General features: G+C 36.4%; 3 protein-coding genes across 3 annotated transcripts; 1 reads left to right on the top strand and 2 right to left on the bottom strand.

The window, feature by feature from the left end:
• Positions 1-364: 364 nt before the first annotated feature.
• Positions 365-1,615, bottom strand: LOC140151716 (uncharacterized). Its single transcript, XM_072174054.1, has one exon. It carries the CDS (start codon positions 1,613-1,615, stop codon positions 365-367), a length of 1,251 nt encoding a protein of 416 aa, XP_072030155.1.
• A 1,230-nt stretch (positions 1,616-2,845) lies between these two features.
• Positions 2,846-10,273, top strand: LOC140151715 (EGF-like repeat and discoidin I-like domain-containing protein 3). Its single transcript, XM_072174053.1, has 7 exons — positions 2,846-2,933; positions 3,184-3,259; positions 4,440-4,516; positions 6,154-6,229; positions 6,386-6,447; positions 6,590-6,753; positions 9,236-10,273. Exons 1-7 carry the CDS (start codon positions 2,846-2,848, stop codon positions 9,251-9,253), a joined length of 561 nt encoding a protein of 186 aa, XP_072030154.1. The 3' UTR covers positions 9,254-10,273.
• A 3,996-nt stretch (positions 10,274-14,269) lies between these two features.
• On the bottom strand, positions 14,270-17,344 carry LOC140151714 (uncharacterized; the record flags this gene model as incomplete). The annotated part of the gene is made up of 2 exons (XM_072174051.1): positions 14,270-14,281; positions 16,008-17,344. Coding segments are annotated over 2 exons (1,349 nt in total), but the record flags the coding sequence as incomplete, so codon positions are not given.
• Between the last annotated feature and the right edge of the window lie 1,359 nt (positions 17,345-18,703).

Below are 18,703 nucleotides of genomic sequence, written 5' to 3'. Positions count from 1 at the left end.
AGGATGTTGCAACGGGTGCAGATAATGATATAAACTAGACTACAAGAAGTGCAAGTGAAATGGTTGGCTATGTTGAAGTGTCCGGAGGGACCCTGAATTTGATGGTATGATTCCATGGTGACATAATTGCAAGTGTTGCAGCGACGTCTGCCGCAGCGGTATGTGCCGATGTTGGTAGTGTCCGGTGTTGGGCAGAGGGGATGAGATGCTCTAACAAGATGGTTCGAAATGTTACGAGCTCTTCTGAAAGCAGTGACCGGAGGATCCTTGAAGATCTCTGACGTGGTGGGATCAGATTGGAGAGTCTTGAAATTTTTGAAGATAATGTTACGGATGGGGATGTTTCTGGGGTGATATGTGAGGACTAAAGGGGTGCGATTGGATTTGTTCTCCCCGGATTTCTGCAAAGCATGGTTTCTATTAATTTCTTTAACCCGTTGGAAGGCAGACTGAGTAATGTTTGGTGGGTAACCACGTTTCTCAAAGAAGCCAACCATCTCTTCAGCAGCATTGTCGAAGTCATTCTGCTCACTGCAGATGCGTTTGGCCCTGAGAATTTGGCTGTATGGGATGGATTTTTACAGGCTGGTGGGTGACTGGAGTCGAATCGGAGGAAGTTATGCGAATCAGTCTCTTTGTAGTAGAGTGTGGTGTTGATAGAGTCCCCTTGTATGTGGAGCTTGAGGTCCAAAAAGGATAGGCTGGTGTCGGAAATTTCATGAGTGAATTTGATGGACTCGTGATAGGTGCTGACGTGGTTAATGAATAAATCGAGGTGGTGGCGGGGTCCAGAAAAAATACCAAGGACGTCATCGATGTATCTCTTGTAGAAGACCGGGGTAGGGCCATCGTATTGGCTCAACATAGTCCGTTCAATATAACCCATTGTCAGGCAAGCCACTCCTGACCCGATACGTGAACCCATCGCAATGCCTTTAGTTTGCCTGAAGAAATCGCCATTGAAATGAAACTCATTGTTAGTTAGCACAAGTTCACATAGACGGAGAAGAATATCAGTAGATATTGATTTGTCTTGCCGTTGAGTAAAATAGTGATTCAGGGCGGTCATGCATAAGTCGTGAGGCAGAGAGGTGTATAGAGATGAAATGTCCATAGTAAACAGGTATCTGGGACCAGGATCATTGAACTTGAAATCCTGAAGGATGCGAAGGGTGTGTGGAGAGTCTTGAATGAAAGTGGGGAGTCCGGCGACGATGGGTGTCAGGACACTGTCAAGGAAAGTGGCAACGTAGACAGTAGGACAAGAGTGGGATGAAACGATGGGACGCCCCGGCGTGTTGGGCTTATGGATTTTCGGAAGCATGTAAAAGTTTGCTGCTTGAGGGCAGGGATGGATCAAGTTTTTAGCTGAAGGGGGAAGTTCCTTCTTTTTGATCATGTTCTTGACGGTGTCGCTCACCAGTTTTTGGGTTGCGGGAGTTGGGTCCTCGTTGATCTTCGTGTAAGTTGTTTCGTCGGCTAATTGTCTGTTAGCTTCTGTAACATAAAGATCCTTGCTCCAAACCACAACCGCCCCACCTTTGTCTGCGTTTTTGATTATAACGTTCCGATTGGATTTGAGTTTTTTCAAGGCAGCCATTTCCTTACTGGTCATATTGGATTTATGAATGGATCCGGACTGATAGTAGGGTTCAAGTTCGTCTCGGCATTTACCTATGACTTTGTCCAGTGTTTTGTTTTGTCCACTAGGTGGTGTCCAAGTTGACACCTTAGGTTGCAGATTGGCAAAGGGGTCAGGATCTTGGCCATCAGACGTTTCTTCATCCTGGAAATGCTGTTTCAGGCGAAGTTTGCGAAAGAAAGCCTCAACATTTTTAGCTTATGACTCATTGTTTTTCATGTATCTGCGGCTCTAGACAATTTTGCTTTATTTTATCATGTATCCGCTGTACTACTTTTTGTAGTTGTAATCATTTTCTCACTTTCCACTGTTTTTGTATACAAGTTCTGTCAGGCACAAAGGATGTTTTCTTCTCCTTTTTGCTTGGTTTGTTCTTTCTTTATCTCATTATGTAAGTGTTTGGTCATCACCAATGGGTTTTTTTTCCCTTTGTTCATGGCCTCACACATTTTTTTGCTTGCTTCTGTAAGGTATCATTGCATTTGCTCACACTTGTAAAAGGGTTAGACCCGAAACGTCGTGTAATTTAATGTATTTTACATTATTATCAGGCGCTGTGCCAAACTTTGTTTACCCAACTGTCGACCATATATATATATATATATATATATATATATATAAATTATCTCTCCCTTTCTTAGGATATCGTATTATTAAACTGAACATAACTTTGGCAAGAGTTGCCATAAACACTCCAGCTGTCTTCACCCCAGCATTGAACAATCCTTCTTCGCTGAAATACCAGCTACTTGTCTTTCAAGTCATCACTGTGGTAATTAAATATTTTTAAAGTTGAACTTATTTAACTTATTCTAATAAGTGTGAGAGAAAATAATGCTCGACTTTTTGTCAATTTTAATTGTTTTTTAGTGTTTTTAATGTATTTATCAAATTTACAATAGTCTATTCATAAGCCTTCAGTTTCGGTCCAAGAATTATTGATTTCCTTGACATTGTTGTAATTTGGATTATAATTACGCATTAGTTGTGCTAACACTTTCAATTCTTGTTGTTATTTACTCAAGAATTACGTATCAACGGTATTTTTAATTTGTCCTCTCTATCTCGTTTTAGTTCAAGATATATTGCAATCGGTTTGTTAGATGCATTGGTGTGGTATTTATCGCTTTCTTTCCCGGGAGTATTGGCGTAGAAGTGGAGTTCATATTTGAAGAGAATTCGCCAGTAACGGGTCTTATGGTAATGGAGACGATCTTAGACTCTGCTAATGAAAACGACGACGATATCGGTGATAACTTATTTATAACACCTACTGCCACGAGAGTAAACGGTAAGTAAGCGAATACTGAACACCTTTTCGGGTTTTTTAATTTTGAAAAGGAGATTGAAATTTGATTTTTTTTTTCGACATACAATAATTTACAAATGGTTATATATAGCATTAATGTTTGGATTCTTCTGCTTTAATTTTTGCCCTCGCCAACAAAATATTTATTATTAATGTTAGGTGTTTAGGTTTTTAATAATAACAATAACTAACAACCACGTTAACGTTATTCTCATGTTTTTGGTTCATGTAGACATTTGTCCGCCAAATTTCTGTAGTAACGGTGGTACGTGTATCAGTGACACGGAAGCTGTGACAGGATTTTGTCTGTAAGTGTCATGTTATTTTAATGTTTGTATTACTCGTTCACTTATACTTGATGGTCCATTTATTACTCTAAATAAAACGTAGCAAGTGACTCCAAGGGACTTTGAATATGTTCACAGTCCACAGTTTACTATAGCTATAGAACTCCACACCTTACAGAACAGATGTCACAATACAAACCGCAAAAGAATTAAGGTACTACGAATAATTTGATATGTTTTTAGTTAATTTGAAACATATATAATTTTTCCACTTGTGTGATCCTATAGGGGGTTCGGGGGTCCTTACAGATTGTCAGACAAAATATTCGAATTCAGCATACTCGAAATGAACCATTTTTACCCAAACTTTATGATTAACGATAAATAAGCACATATTTTCAAAATAGAACCAGTCTACAACTTAGAGTGCAATTACAGACCAGTTTATAAGTTCGACGGAGAAATTGACTTCAATTTTCCGCAGCGGCAAAAAAAAAAAAAAAAAAATCCGCAACGTATAAACGTCAGGAAGTACAACTTTGACCAAAGCTCGAAACTCCCAGCTCGCAGCTCGCAACTGAGTACTGAAATCTGTTGTATACGTAGTGAAAAACGTACGGAAAACGTGGGAGTTTTCTCAATTCAAGAAAAAAAATGGGAAAATAGCTAAATCCTAATCATTTAGTTATTTCTAACTGGCAATAAAAGTGAAACTTTAACTATTTGAAAATAAGGACCAAACACATGCGTTTTAGGGTATTTGTGTATGTTGTGACAATCAAACCCAAAGACTTGTACTAAGACTAACTTCAGGTTATACATTCTAAATATATTGGAAAAAAAAGCCATTTTCTAATATCTATTATAACCAATAATCAAAATTAAAACAACCTATTAATGTTATGGCAGAATAATAGCCTAAGAAATCATGCAAAATTGCATTTGTTTGGCAAATTTTCACACAAATTAAAACTATCAAAATTGTATTGGTAGTTAAAACTATGTGATAAAAATATATCTATATTGCATTTGGCAAAACAGTATAATAATTAATATTTTTTAATAATAAAAAAAAGAAATCAGTGCTTTTTTTGGAATTGGAGGTAAATGCTTTATTTAAAGAATCAAAATCAAACGTAAGAGTTACTGCTTGTGCTTATTAAGTTAATTATTCTAATTATCAACAAACCTGTTTTCTCAGATGTCCAGACGGTTTTGGTGGTATTGACTGCACTGATATTGTTCCTGTGGATGGAGGAGACGGCGACAACGTAACGGGTAGGTAATCACAATTACATTTTCATTCATTATTTTGTTTGCGTTTCTTTTTCATGTTTTTGTTTCATTCATTGAAAATGGGATGCATAAGGGGTGTTCGTAAAGTTTGGTGGGGATTGATAAAGTTTGAACCATTTACGCACATTTTTTTTCAAAATATTTGATCTCCCTTTTTGATACTGTCTGAATTTTATTTGATCCCCCTCATCCTAGAAGTGTCGTGCACACATGGTTTCATAGTTGGAGGGGTGGGTGTGGGGAGTGGATGGTGGTATGGTATATTCATTATCCGAACTGACCTCAAAACATAACTATTCATGAAAATTATAGGATAATTTTTCATCACGACTTCCCAGCAAACACAAAATGTTTTTGACATTATTCGCATTAGGTTATAAAAGGTTTTCAGGACACGTTTGAATGTCGGGTTATATAAAGGGTATAAAACGTTTTCATAACATTAAAAAAACATTTTTGATAGCCTACTGCAAATGTTTACTATTTTGCAAAACATGTTTGCAAAAAATAGTTTGCAATATTAATTTGAAAACATTTAAAATTGTTGTTGCAGTGTGTTTTCATACAAAACGTAAAACGTTTTCAATACCTTTATATAACCCGACATTATTTTAATGTTTTTAAAACGTTTTTACCTATACCGAAACACAGAATATAACTTGCTTAATACATTTTAAACACGTTTTTGTGTTTGCTGGGACTTGTGGATGGTTTTTGGTTATTTTGCGTGAATACTGTCTATACTACATCAATACACAAATACCAATCGCTCGTCGGTCAGCGATGGAGTATAACTTCAGCCTTAATCCAACAATTACTGAAAATATTTTTTTTTTATAATGATAGAGGGAATTCACTGGCCCTCTATAATTACACAGAAATCACCCAGTCCCCTTAAATTTGATGTTAAATGGGCTCCCAAAGCAAGGGTGTAGAATTTGTGGTACACATAGAATAAGAGGGTAAAAATCATCTCCTATATAGTAGATCAGATAAATAGACTGGTGACACATCTTGGATCTTGGATTGGTATAATACTCCCTGCAGAAGTTTTAAACTGTGATGTAAATTGCGATGTCCATTGATTCCAATCACTGTGCTTTTTAAAATTTCTACAGTAGATACACAATGACTACAAAATGAAATCTACACTAATAATAATAACAATAATATGAATATTATGAAACCAAAATTAGATAAAAACAATGTATTATTATATATAGGCCTACTGATTCACAATGACTAGCACCCGAATAAAGCTCATATTTTGTCTCATACCCCTAGTAATATTTTGGGCCTAAGATTATAATGTTTCTTTTAGTTGGTATGAACAAAACGTACGTAAATTATTAGTAGAGTAGTAGGCCTAGATTTATAAAAAAAAACAGTCACAAGACTTACTATTTGCAGAGCTGTGGTAGCTTGCGGCCTGCATCTACAGGTCTTCTTTATAGCCAATGAAGAAATTCCAATTGACGTGCCTCTTGAGCCTCTTGACTACCAGATATTGATTGGTTTTGGTCAAGCAAGAAAATATTGTTGTAAACAACTAGAAATGTCTTACCATTTTTTGATGATTTCTTATAATTGATTTATTTGGTGTCTATTAAACTCGACAGAAATTTGCCCAGTTGATTTTTGCCAAAATGGAGGGACTTGTCTACCAGATCCCACAACTAATGTCAGTACCTGTCAGTAAGTATCCAGGGGTCTCATTCCCAACTGTAACAGGCTAATGTGTGAATGATTATGCTAAAGAGACGAAGATATCAGACGAAAATTATAAACAAAGAAAAAAATAATGTACAGACATGGCACATAGCACTAACTATCTTTTCAATTCACTTCTAGGTGTGCCAGTCAATTCATTGGTAGCCGATGTGAAACGAGTTTAGAAGATGTTGATAATGATGGTAATGATTTTGTTTATAATCATAATTTTATACAGAGCAACTGCAGTTAAGGAAAATACCCTACATGAAAGTATTATGCCAACCACACATCACGGTTATTATTCGCATTGTGGTCAAATAGTTTTATTTTTCTATCTTTCAGTGATTTTAGCTATGATCTTCATAGTTGATGCCTTAATGATGGTTGCAATAATCATAGCCATAAGTCTAATATGCTATTGTGTCGCCAGAAGAAAACGTATGCAACACAGACGAATCTCATTTCAACCCGTTGACACACCTTGGTCAATTGCTGTGCGAAATAGGGTAGGTATAAAAGCTGATTTACAAGAGCAGCGCTCTAATCTGGTACTTTGGGTCCGGGGGCATTCGCATATTGGCACGCGTCATGTCCCTGTCAATAGACACCCTTTGTCTCCAAATTTGCCACCCTATGACTTACTTTTTTTTTATCATCTTACACTCAATGGCCACATTTTATTTTAGAAATATACACCAAATGTTTTGAACAAATTTAACATTTTTGTTATTTTTCACGGTAAGTGACACCCAGTTGTTAAAGTTTGTTCGGTTTATACAAGGCGGAAAAAATAAGACTCGTAACAACGTTTATTGATATAGAACGGCGTGTACCCTGTTGGGCGCAGTGCGTACGCTACTTGTGCGTTGCGTAATGCGTGACTGGCGCACGCTTTTGTGAATTTACACGAGCGTGAGTTGGGACTTTTGGGACTATTGACTCGCGCAGTAACAAAAGCCGAATAATTTCCGCCTTATATAAGCCGAACAAACTTAAGTGGTGGGGTATGAACGTTTGGACAGTATTTATTGTGGAACATTAGAGCACATCAGACATATCGAATTGCATTCTGAATACGAAGAATGTCCTTCTAAAATCAAATAATTTTGATTTTTGAAATTCGCAATGTAATACATTTTATGGCAAATGATTAAAAATTGATATTTTTGATATTTAACAGTACTTGAAGTAAACTTTATAAATCTGATGATTTATACGTAAAGTGTATGTAGGTGAGATGAAAAGCCGACGATCAATTGAAAATTTTGACCTTTCGTATTGAAGAAATGGATTTTTTCCCCAAAACACCACAACAAATTACTAGTAGATCTTTTTAGGAAAAAATTCCATATCTTCGATATAAAAGGTCAAAATTTTCAATTGATCGTCGGCTTTTCCTCCCAGCTACATACACTTTAAGAATATATCATTAGATTTATAAAATTTACTTCGAGGACTGTTATTATATCAAAATGTGAAAAATATCAACTTTTAATAATTTGTCATAAAATTTGTATTATATCGTGAATTTCAAAAAATGAGAATTATTTGATATCAGAAAGACATTCTTAGTATTCAGAATGCAATTCGATATGTCTGATGTGCTCTCATGTCCCACAAAAATACTGTCGAAACTCTCAAAACGCTCATTCCAGATCCCTTAAGTGTTCCCACACACAATATCCCCCATTTTCTTGGAGCACTGAACAGTAGCGTATACCGCCCTTTTTAAACGGGCGCGCCCCTGGGTATCAACAAAAAAGAGAAGAGAAATCTGTGCATGTGATTTTGACGAAATTCATCTCATATTTGACCATTTCAGCTTTAAAAAGCAAATTTAGGCTCGCTTCACGGAAATTTGTTTCAATATGTTATATTTGCACGTTTCATGATCCTTTCTTACCTCACCAAGAAATTCGTCCTCGCAGTTGCTAAAGTCTGTATACGCGCGCGCCTGCTGAATGACCCCTTTTTCGACAAAAATCCACACCAATAGACCCCTAGTCTCGTACTTCACTGGGCACAGGTACTTCACTTTCATATTCGAGTGCCCTCCGGACAAAGGGTCACGGTTAGAAGAAAAGTCTGCTGAAAAGTATAAGCTATATTGGACCAACATGGTTGAATCGGTGCCAAATTTGTAGCGTATTTACTTATTACAATCATAATGGGCGGCATAATAGTAAAACCTAAACCCTAACCCAACCTTTAACCCTAACATGTTTGCAGGTTGCCTCCACGGGTAGAGTTAATTGACTGTGCAGTGAAAGTCAGGTCGACTCTTTTTAAGAGTGCAAATAACTACCACGCCGTGCACGACTCGTTTGAAAATTGGGAGGGGTGGGAGGCAGGTTGTTCAGTTACCCCGAATGGAGTCTGATTTAGGTGTGTAAGGTGCGGTTTTAGCGTTTTCCCCCGAATTTCCTCCGAATGACCAACAAAAGTGGGGGGAGTCCCGCTACCGTCATGCACTTAAAGCCATATTATAACATTTGCTGAGGAGAACGCCCTCAAAAAGTTTTTAAATTCAGGTTTTTACACGATCGTAATGTACTTTAGTAAACAAAGATTCTCTGCAAAAATCAAGACTTTAGGTGCTGTAGTTTTTTCAAAATCCGAGATTTTGAATAAACCGCCGGAACCGTCGTTTTATTATTACAGTAGAAATATTAGTCGAACGCGTATGCGATGTCAACACACCCCTACGTACTACACGGCGTGCGGGACACACACACACACACGCCAGAGGATCGTATCATAATACAACCGCCGGAGTAACATGCATTGGTGCTAGTAGTAAATTCCAATTTTTTTTGCTTCACCTCATTTGTTCGGCTCAAAATTAAAAGGGAACATATCTGACAGTAAATGCTAACATTTTATTGAAAATTAATACTAATCTATTTTTAAAGAAATGTTATAATATGGCTTTAATATTTACATTGAAAGGTTATTTAAAATATATCTTTATTTTTTTTTAAATTTCAGACTGATGGCTTGTATTAAAAGACTCGACAACAAAACGAAAGTATATTTCATCGATATTCAACTGAATTACATCATTTTTTATTGATATATTCACCTATAATTACTACGTTATGAACTATAATCTTATAATATTGTACAAAAAATATATCAAATAGTAGTTTAATCAATTCTGAGTACAACACAGAGAAAGTAACGCCGATATATTTAATTAGACAACGTGTTAGCATTTTGAAACAACTCACTCAATACGCCACTGACCACAATGCGATATCATCCCTATATCTCCATCGTGTCAGAAATTAATATGACAGTAGGGCGAATCCACTAGTTGTTCAACAGCACGGCATGGCGATTTTGTTCCGCCGTGATTTAATAGTTTCGAGATAAAGGCCGAGCACTCCAGGCAAAGTATAACACACCGCCTGTACCTATACGAACACCACCTGTACGATAGATACATGACGTTTCTTTTCCACTACGCATATACTGATGCTTCACTGCTGAAATCACGATCTGCGCATGCTCATTACCCTCTGTAATGTTACTAAGAAAATCCGATTTCTTTGTCAGTTTTTGTTTTCAAGATACAGGTGGGAATTCAATACGCAAAGTGAAGGTTGTCATATTATTTCAACACATATATTCAAGTGCAAGCCTTACAATTGGTTTTTACAGAAAGCAAAAAATAATTAGATATATTCAGAGTTTTGAGAAAAAGGCATTCACAGATCTAAGCATCAATATCAAAAAGATATGACACCTCCATATGAATGATATGATAGTAGCATGTACAACCCGGGTAGCCCATTCAGATACACGTGCTGACAGCACTGGCTTCTTATAGCTATAGAATATATTTTAATCACAAGGTTAACAATTCTATACTACAATGGAGCATAGTGAAACAATATACATGTTATACAAACTTCTTTATTGTCTGCGTGACTGCTTCAACAATAGAATATTGCTTCTGTTAAATGGAATTTAATACATCTCTACAGCTGAGTTTATACTAATTTAGAATGAAGGATGATTTATTTACGCGCATTTTGATACCCCATTTGTCAAATGTCGTTCAATATTATCGACACAGCAGTAGTGCTTTTTAATAAAAATGCCCGAATTTCAAAGTTGCAAATCAATACAAATAGCTGCAACGTTTAAATTTGGGTAATTTTCTTTCAAAGCACCGCTGTTTTGTTAATATTGAACAAAACTGGACAAATAATGGTATCAAAATGCGCGTAAATAAATCATCCTTCTCTTTATGTAGAAATATTGTGAAAAATATTATTATTGAAGCTATAGGCGTATTTATAACAGCTGCGTTACTTTTTTGTTCAGACTTTATATACATCACTGAGCGATAGCTATCGGTTTTTAGCCAATCAGATACGACTCCTTTTCTTGTGTTCGAAAAACAACGGAGTATAGTTCAGTATACTTTGTAAAGTGGCACTTTATGGTATTATTACAAATCCACGTGATTCGTTGCTGGGAAAAAAAGAATTATTTACCTGCTGTGGACCAGCTTCTATTGTTATGCGTAGTCGCGCTAAAAGTTGATCGATACATGTTGAAATCAGTACAATTCAGAGATACACCTTTTTACTATGAAATTTTCTCGGTCAAATATAAAGCAATATTTTTTTCTTCAGTAATGTCAGTTAAAAACATATTGCTTGGATTTACCTTTTAAAAAGTTCTGGTGTTAAAATTATGCATGAAATTTTGTCTTTTAGTGTAAGATTTTGATTTTTATGGGCCTTAACTTCGCCCGTGAGCTTTTTTCGGAATTAATTATTATTATTATTTTTTTTGCGATTCAAATTAATATTGTTCGCTATAGAAAGATATGTCCCACCTCTGTAAGGCACATCGTGTGCTTATATATATTATAGTTTTGTCAGAATTATACGTTTTGATATCACCTTTTTTCACTTGCGACTGCCAAAATGTCCAACCAGTACTACATTTCTAATAAAATAATTGATATATCTATTGTGGTTTGTAAAATCATCCATCCATGGCCACATTCGTGAGTTGACCAAATTTGTAGTCGGAATTGAAAAATGATGCAATCAAACCCGAAATTCTGACAAAAGTATGAAATATAGCTTTATATGATTGCTTTAAAAAGTTATGGTTTTTTTTGTAACATTTACCGAAGAAATGAAAATTATTGCTTTTCATTTTAGCGAGAAAATTAATTATGAAGTGAAAAGGTGTAACTAAAAGAATTGTTAATTTCAACACCGAATTCGTTCTGCGACCGAATTCGTTCTGCGAGTTAACTTTATATCATGATATCATAGCATGAAACTCAACTAGTCTTTGTGAAAGACGCTCTGTGGGGTGAACCTCAAAGGCACTACAGCGACAGTGACGGCAAAACCCGGGCGAGGAGAGGACAAAGCCTGACAGCGAGAGCTAGACCAGCTTACTTTATAACTAAAAACATCATCTCGCGGGTAGGAATCAGTAGGAATCAGTTATGATATACTAGTTGGTTGCTTTAAAAGGAATCATCATATTTGGTTTCGATTCAAATGAAGGCAAATTTGACTTGGGTCATTGTTGTATTTTCATTTGTATTTTCGCTTAAGGATTTGAAAAAAAAGAAGAGATGTATGAGGTGATTTAAAGATAAAAGGTTCATGTACAGTATTTACGCTTGTTAATGCATAAAGATTATTGTGGTGTAAGGGTATACTAGATAATATATTCTGTTGTGTAAATGAGGAACATTCCTTTGTATAACTAGGGAATAATAAGTTTAAAAAGAATTGAAAGAGGTTACGTATGTGAAGGTTGTCATTCACCCAGGTTTAATAAATATTAAATTGGAATATAAAACTGATCCACTGGAATCCCTTCTATTTGAATGACTACAGTATCGCACCTTATCCTAGGTGCATCTTCAGGCCGTCTGATGATCTGGCGGCAACAGGTCGTTGACCTGTGACAAGGTGGTGTTGCCAGTCTATTTGTAGTATTTAAGGTGGTATCTAAGAAACAGTGTAATATTCTGTATAATATAATACAGGCAGGAAAGGGGATATAGAAGAGAAACTAAACTCAACCCAGAAAGTATCGAAACGATGTGCTCTGTTTACTTAACCTTGAACTTTACTTTATTTTACTCCTTCGACTTCCAACTTCAATACTTGCTACCCTTTACTTAGCTCTGACTTATCGCATGAACTCTTTCTGCTGATATCTCAATACTTGGTGTGCCCACCATGCTCTGAACAAGATGTCTTATCTTGGCTTGAAAAGGAGCTATAAGTGCAACTTTTAAAATCCGATTTGAAGCCACTCAATCGCCAATAACTCGACCAAATGATATCGTAGAGCATCACAATGCGCAGGAGAAAGCTGTGCTTTATATACATTAAATAAGTTTTTGCTATATATTTCAGTTCCCGATATATCTGACCATCTACAGTCGTTTCGATACTTTCAGGGTTGAGTTTATATGGTATAGGGTGAGTAAAAAGTGCAAACAACATTTATTTTCATTTTAGACTTTTTTATAGTCTATTTTTTCTTCATTTCAGCTTAATTTAGCAGTTGTCATGGTTGTGTGTAAATTCCTATTACTATTAGATACGTTGTAATAAAACACGATTTTAAATATTTGTATATTAATTTTCTCTGAGGGTTTGCAGCAAAATTGATATTTTATTTTCCTTGGTATGGGTTTCAGTTGTGGCTAGTAGTCAGGTAATGATGATGGTGATGATGATGATGATATGATGATGATGATGACGACGACGACGACGATGATGATGATAATGATGACGATGATGATGATGATGATGATGATGATGATGATAATGATGATGACGATGATGATGACGATGATGATGATGATGATGATGATAATGATGATGATGATGATGATGATGATAATTAATACACAAACGACAAAGAGGAACATGGAAACGTTTGACCTCTTATCTTCTCGCAAACTAATTAAGATTATGCATATCTTATCTCTTCAATAAACATTGTAAAAGTCGATTTGGCCTTGACACGTGGGGCTTGCCGAAAATGTGAGCATGTCTACTATTTCCATGCTGTGAGTGATACCATAGAAACGTGCTCTTTGTTTAAACATTACAAGTAACATGAGTGGCAAACATTAATGTTTCATATTGCTTGCAACCCCCCCAAAGCAATGTTGGAGCCAATACTAGACCAATTGTCCGTTCCTGTCTCGTATCAAAACAACATTGACTGATGGGTGCGGGAGGGGGTTGAGAATTTCATACTAAATTAAATCCCTCATCACTGCCATCATCGTCACCATCACGACTCTAATAATCATCTGACATCAGTTGTATTATCCATCATCATCATCATCATCATCATCATCATCATCATCATCATCATCAACAACAACAACAACAAAAACAAAAACAACATCATCATCATCATCATCATCAAACCATCATCATTATCACCATCATCATCACCATCATCATCATCATCGTCGTCGTCATCATCATTTACACTATAGCCACACAAATAGAAATCTTACATTAACTGCAAGTCATCAGAAAAACAAAATATTTTAAACAAATTATTGTTTTATTACTGTGCGCACAGTTTGCAACAACAACATCAACTGCTAGATTATGCTCAAATTAAAAATAAAATAGACTTTCAAAAATCTATAATGAAAAAATATTTTGTTTGCAATAAGGCAAATAAGCCATCTTATTTCAAACTGTTTATAAATGCCATGCGCAACAGACTAGTCACCTAATCTGAAAAATGAAGTGAATCAGCTCCACCGTTTTATTTTACTGCGGCACACACTATCAATTTCTGTCAACGAGTCACTGGTATTCTGAATGAGTGCACACAGTGCGCAATAAAGACTACATATCCAATACTGACTTTAACCTATACAATTCAAACTCGATTTTTGCCTTCTTGCCTTTCACGTCCAGACTTTAACTCTAACAGAACACCACGAGGCACTGTGTTTTGAATGAAAGACCGGGATGAAAGAATACTCTTTCTTTATTTAATGCCCTGAAATACGTACAAATTGAAGTGAAGATCATGATGAAATATCAGTAAGTTGGCCAAGGCATAAGAACTTGAAGGTGTATTTTTTGGGTGTGTGAGAGATTTTATTTGAATATACATGTACATATCGTTATGAACACGGCAGAGTGCCGAATACGCAAAATTGCTGTTCTGAGTAAACGGCGTTTGAAAATATTGGTACCATTCCATTGGTCCTTCCAAAAATTAAGAACATTCTTGAGCACTCATTTGAAATGTATATTATAGTAGTGAATGTGCACGAATTATTTGCAATAATTAGATGTTCTGAAACAATCGATATCATCCCTAAAAACGCGTATTTACAGCTATTCGGCTTTATGCTGAATCCAAAATGTCTCTACTGCTGAGCAAATAGTTGTATACGAGGTCGAATACGCATTCAACTACGTGTAAACCATAGCACGCAGTCTTGATTTGGGGCTTTCGTGTAGAAATTACTGGTTGTACAAAAGCTGTAGACTTTACATTTGATATATAAGTTATAAAATAGTCGTCCCTGTAATATTTAGCAAACCCGAGAATTTTAAACCAGAAAAAACAATATTGGTCTATATTTTGCATACAATTTTTGGGATTTTACGAGGGCGCACTCACATTATTAAGCCATAGCGATAACATGTGGAGAATGTTTGTACTTATATTGGTATCACTGGATAGAAGACACCTATAGCTATCTATTGGTATCAAATATAATAGTATAGGACACTTAATATAGAAAATTCGGGGGTTTCACCTATACAATACTACAGATCAACCTGATTTGTACAGCTAAGTATGCGATTCGTCTTTTGGTCGAATTCATTAATTGCACTCAGGCGCGATTCGTCCAAATCAAAATTTCGATATCTACGTCAGGGAGTAACATTTACAATATTAATATTTGGTGGAAATAAAAGATCATCTGAAACATAATCACAAGCATACAATAACTCAATTTACTCAAAATTCTCGATTCGTCACTCTGCCGAATTCATAACGATATGATGTGAAAGAAGGCAAAATTCAAGAATTAAGTCGGTTTTGTTTGTTGCGCAGATTGTGCTCTCGTTCAGAATGCAGGTGACTCGTGGACAAAAATTGGAAAGTGAATATCGAAATTAAAAGGCACACAAATAATACGCGATTCACTTCCTGTTTTAACACATAGTGACTATTGATCACAGCATTTATTTCAGGGTTCAACAGCTGAAAAATTCAACATGGTTCCAAAATGATTATGGCATCTTTACCTTATTGCACTTTGTATGTAGATTTGTATTTTCGCTTAAGAACTTAAGAAAATTGAGATAATTGAGGCTATTTAAAGAAATATGTTAATGTATTAGTAAAGATGCACTTGATATTATATTAGAATTTTTAAGGTGTAAGCTAGGTCCTATAATAAATCACCAAGTACGTCTTATGTTAAAACCATTATACGATATCGGTCAAATTTTGATTTTTTCAAGTAGTAATTTTTGTTTGGCAAAACCAGTAAGTTTTACTTACTAATATTTCGTCCATCTCGTCGGAGGACTTCATCAGATGTGAGCATGTGATCCACTTTCCCGGGAAACTGGCTTCCGGTTTTGAGTAGTCTTACTTCCAGTCTTCAAAAGTGGGTCAAATACGTGACTTAGGAAATAAGTGCCTTCCTCTCTATTCATGGTCTTGGTCCCCTCTTTCTGATCTCCATAGCTTCTCGTACTTCTCTTGACTTTCTGACATGCTCCTTGCCCAGTATCTTGGAGTCATCCCAATTGACTACATGATTTGCCCTTGCGACATGATCCGATATGGCTGACTTTGTTTGTTCTTGCTCGGATGCCCTACGTTCTGACCGAGTAAACTTTTTCTCGTTGGCTTTATTTACTGCCGCTTTGTGCTCCGCAAGTCTTATCCCAAACAGACGCGAGGTTTCGCCAACATAAGTGAGATCGCAATTTTGGCAGCCAATCTCATAAATACAATTGCCTGTTTTTAGCTTGTCTCTTTTGTCTTTGGGGTGGACCAGGAATTTTTTGAGGGTTTGATGAGGTTTCATAGCGGTGTCGACTTTATGCTTTTTGAAAATTCTTTGAACACGCTCGGAAATTCCATTGACATAAGGGAGCACTACCATACCCTTGCTTTTGTCCTCATTCTTTTGGTCTTTCTTTGCGGTAGGCTTCACAGCTGGTTTTGTTTTACGTTGCATTTTTGATTTCACTTGGTCTACTGCCCATTTTGGATAGCCACAGTTTTTTAGGGCTCCTCGCACATGTTTCTCTTCATTTGCTCTATCCTTTTCGTCCGTGACCACGCTGTACATGCGATCAAACAAGGTTCGGACTACACCCATTTTCTGATGGAGAGGGTGTTCTGACTTAAAACTGAGATATTGGTCAGTGTGGGTTGGTTTCCTGTATACCAGGAGCTTTACCGAACCATCAGGTTTCCGGACAATTAACGTGTCGAGAAATGGAATTTTTCCTTCTTTCTCTTCTTCATAGGTGAATTTTATACTGTCTGTTTTGTCGATTGTGTTGAGGTGATCGGTTAAGTTTTGAACTTGGCCTGCTTTGATTATTTCAAGTACATCATCCACATAGCGACGCCAATACCGTGGCTTACAATCAATCGGGGCAGTCGCGATTGCTTGCTGTTCCAGAAATTCCATAAAGAAATTTGCTATGATGGGGCTGACTGGGCTGCCCATCGCTGCACCAAACCGTTGCCTAAATATGTCACCTCTAAATTCAAAATATGTGGTGGTTAGAATAAATTCGAGGAGTTCGATGATATCATCAACTTCAAGTTTGGTACGCAACTTAAGATATTTGTCCTCAACCAGTCTTTTTTTAATCACATCTAGGGCCTCCTTTATTGGCGTGTTTGTGAACAAGGATACCACGTCGTGCGAGTTAAAGATTTCATTGTCCTCAATACACACTCCACTTAGATCCTCCGCTAATTCTTTTGAATTTTTAACGTGGTGTTCTGTGTTACCGATCAAAGGATTGAGCAAATCGGCAAGGGCTTTGGATGTCTCATAGCCGAGGGAATCTGTATAATCGACGATTGGTCGTATTGGGTTACCTTGTTTGTGGATTTTTGTGGTACAATAGGTGTATTTGCCGTGGTAGGGTACAAAAGCTTATATTGTTTCTCATCAATTTTATTCTCTTTCTTAAGTCTTGCGAGAATGGCTGTTAACTTTTTCTTGTACTTTGGGGTAGGATCAGCTTTCAGTTTTTCATAAGTTCTTTCATCCTTCAACATTTCATGGACCTTTTCGTAATCTACTTTGTCCAGGACTACAGTTGACCTACCCTTGTCTGCGCCCATAATCAAGATCGAGTCATTTTTCTTGAGGGAATTGATGGCTAGCCTCTCCTCTTTCGTGATGTTAGACTGAGGGGACTTCGCATTTTGAAGTACACCTACTACTTCAGCTCTAAGCGCCGGTCTTTCATCGGCAGGGATAAAACTGCATGCTTTTTCAGTGGCAACAATGAATTCTTCATTGGGAATATGATCGCAACTTACCGCGAAATTAAGCCCTTTATGCAGTATTTTCTCCTCCGGTTCCGACAGTTTGTGCTTAGTCCTCCGACGAGATGGACGAAATATTAGTAAGTAAAAACTTACTGGTTTTGCCAAACAAAAATTACTACTTGATTTGATTTACAAACCTAATGAATCTATTCACTGAAGTTTTGATTTTTTATTCTTTGTCACAAATTATGAAAAATATTAGTAACAACAGTCAGGGAAGCTTTCTAGGCAATTTATGGCGAAATAATGAGGGGAAATTGAAGAAAATCTATTTCCTAACTTGGTCGATTAACTGGGGAGATCTAAATTGTATATTTCAAATGGAGTCAAAATGCCCCTGTTGTGTTACAAACAACAACTTTGGCTGATTCTAATTAAGTGTAAGTTGGAACCTGTGTAAGCATTACAAATATGGCAGAAAATCAGATTTGTGAAAAAACAAATACTTCATATCGTTATGAATTCGGCAGAGTGACGAATCGAGAATTTTGAGTAAATTGAGTTATTGTATGCTTGTGATTATGTTTCAGATGATCTTTTATTTCCACCAAATATTAATATTGTAAATGTTACTCCCTGACGTAGATATCGAAATTTTGATTTGGACGAATCGCGCCTGAGTGCAATTAATGAATTCGACCAAAAGACGAATCGCATACTTAGCTGTACAAATCAGGTTGATCTGTAGTATTGTATAGGTGAAACCCCCGAATTTTCTATATTAAGTGTCCTATACTATTATATTTGATACCAATAGATAGCTATAGGTGTCTTCTATCCAGTGATACCAATATAAGTACAAACATTCTCCACATGTTATCGCTATGGCTTAATAATGTGAGTGCGCCCTCGTAAAATCCCAAAAAT

Source organism: Amphiura filiformis, chromosome 5 (genome assembly GCF_039555335.1).
Source record: "Amphiura filiformis chromosome 5, Afil_fr2py, whole genome shotgun sequence".
Taxonomy (NCBI): domain Eukaryota; kingdom Metazoa; phylum Echinodermata; class Ophiuroidea; order Amphilepidida; family Amphiuridae; genus Amphiura; species Amphiura filiformis.
This window is presented reverse-complemented; position numbering and strand designations above follow the sequence as displayed.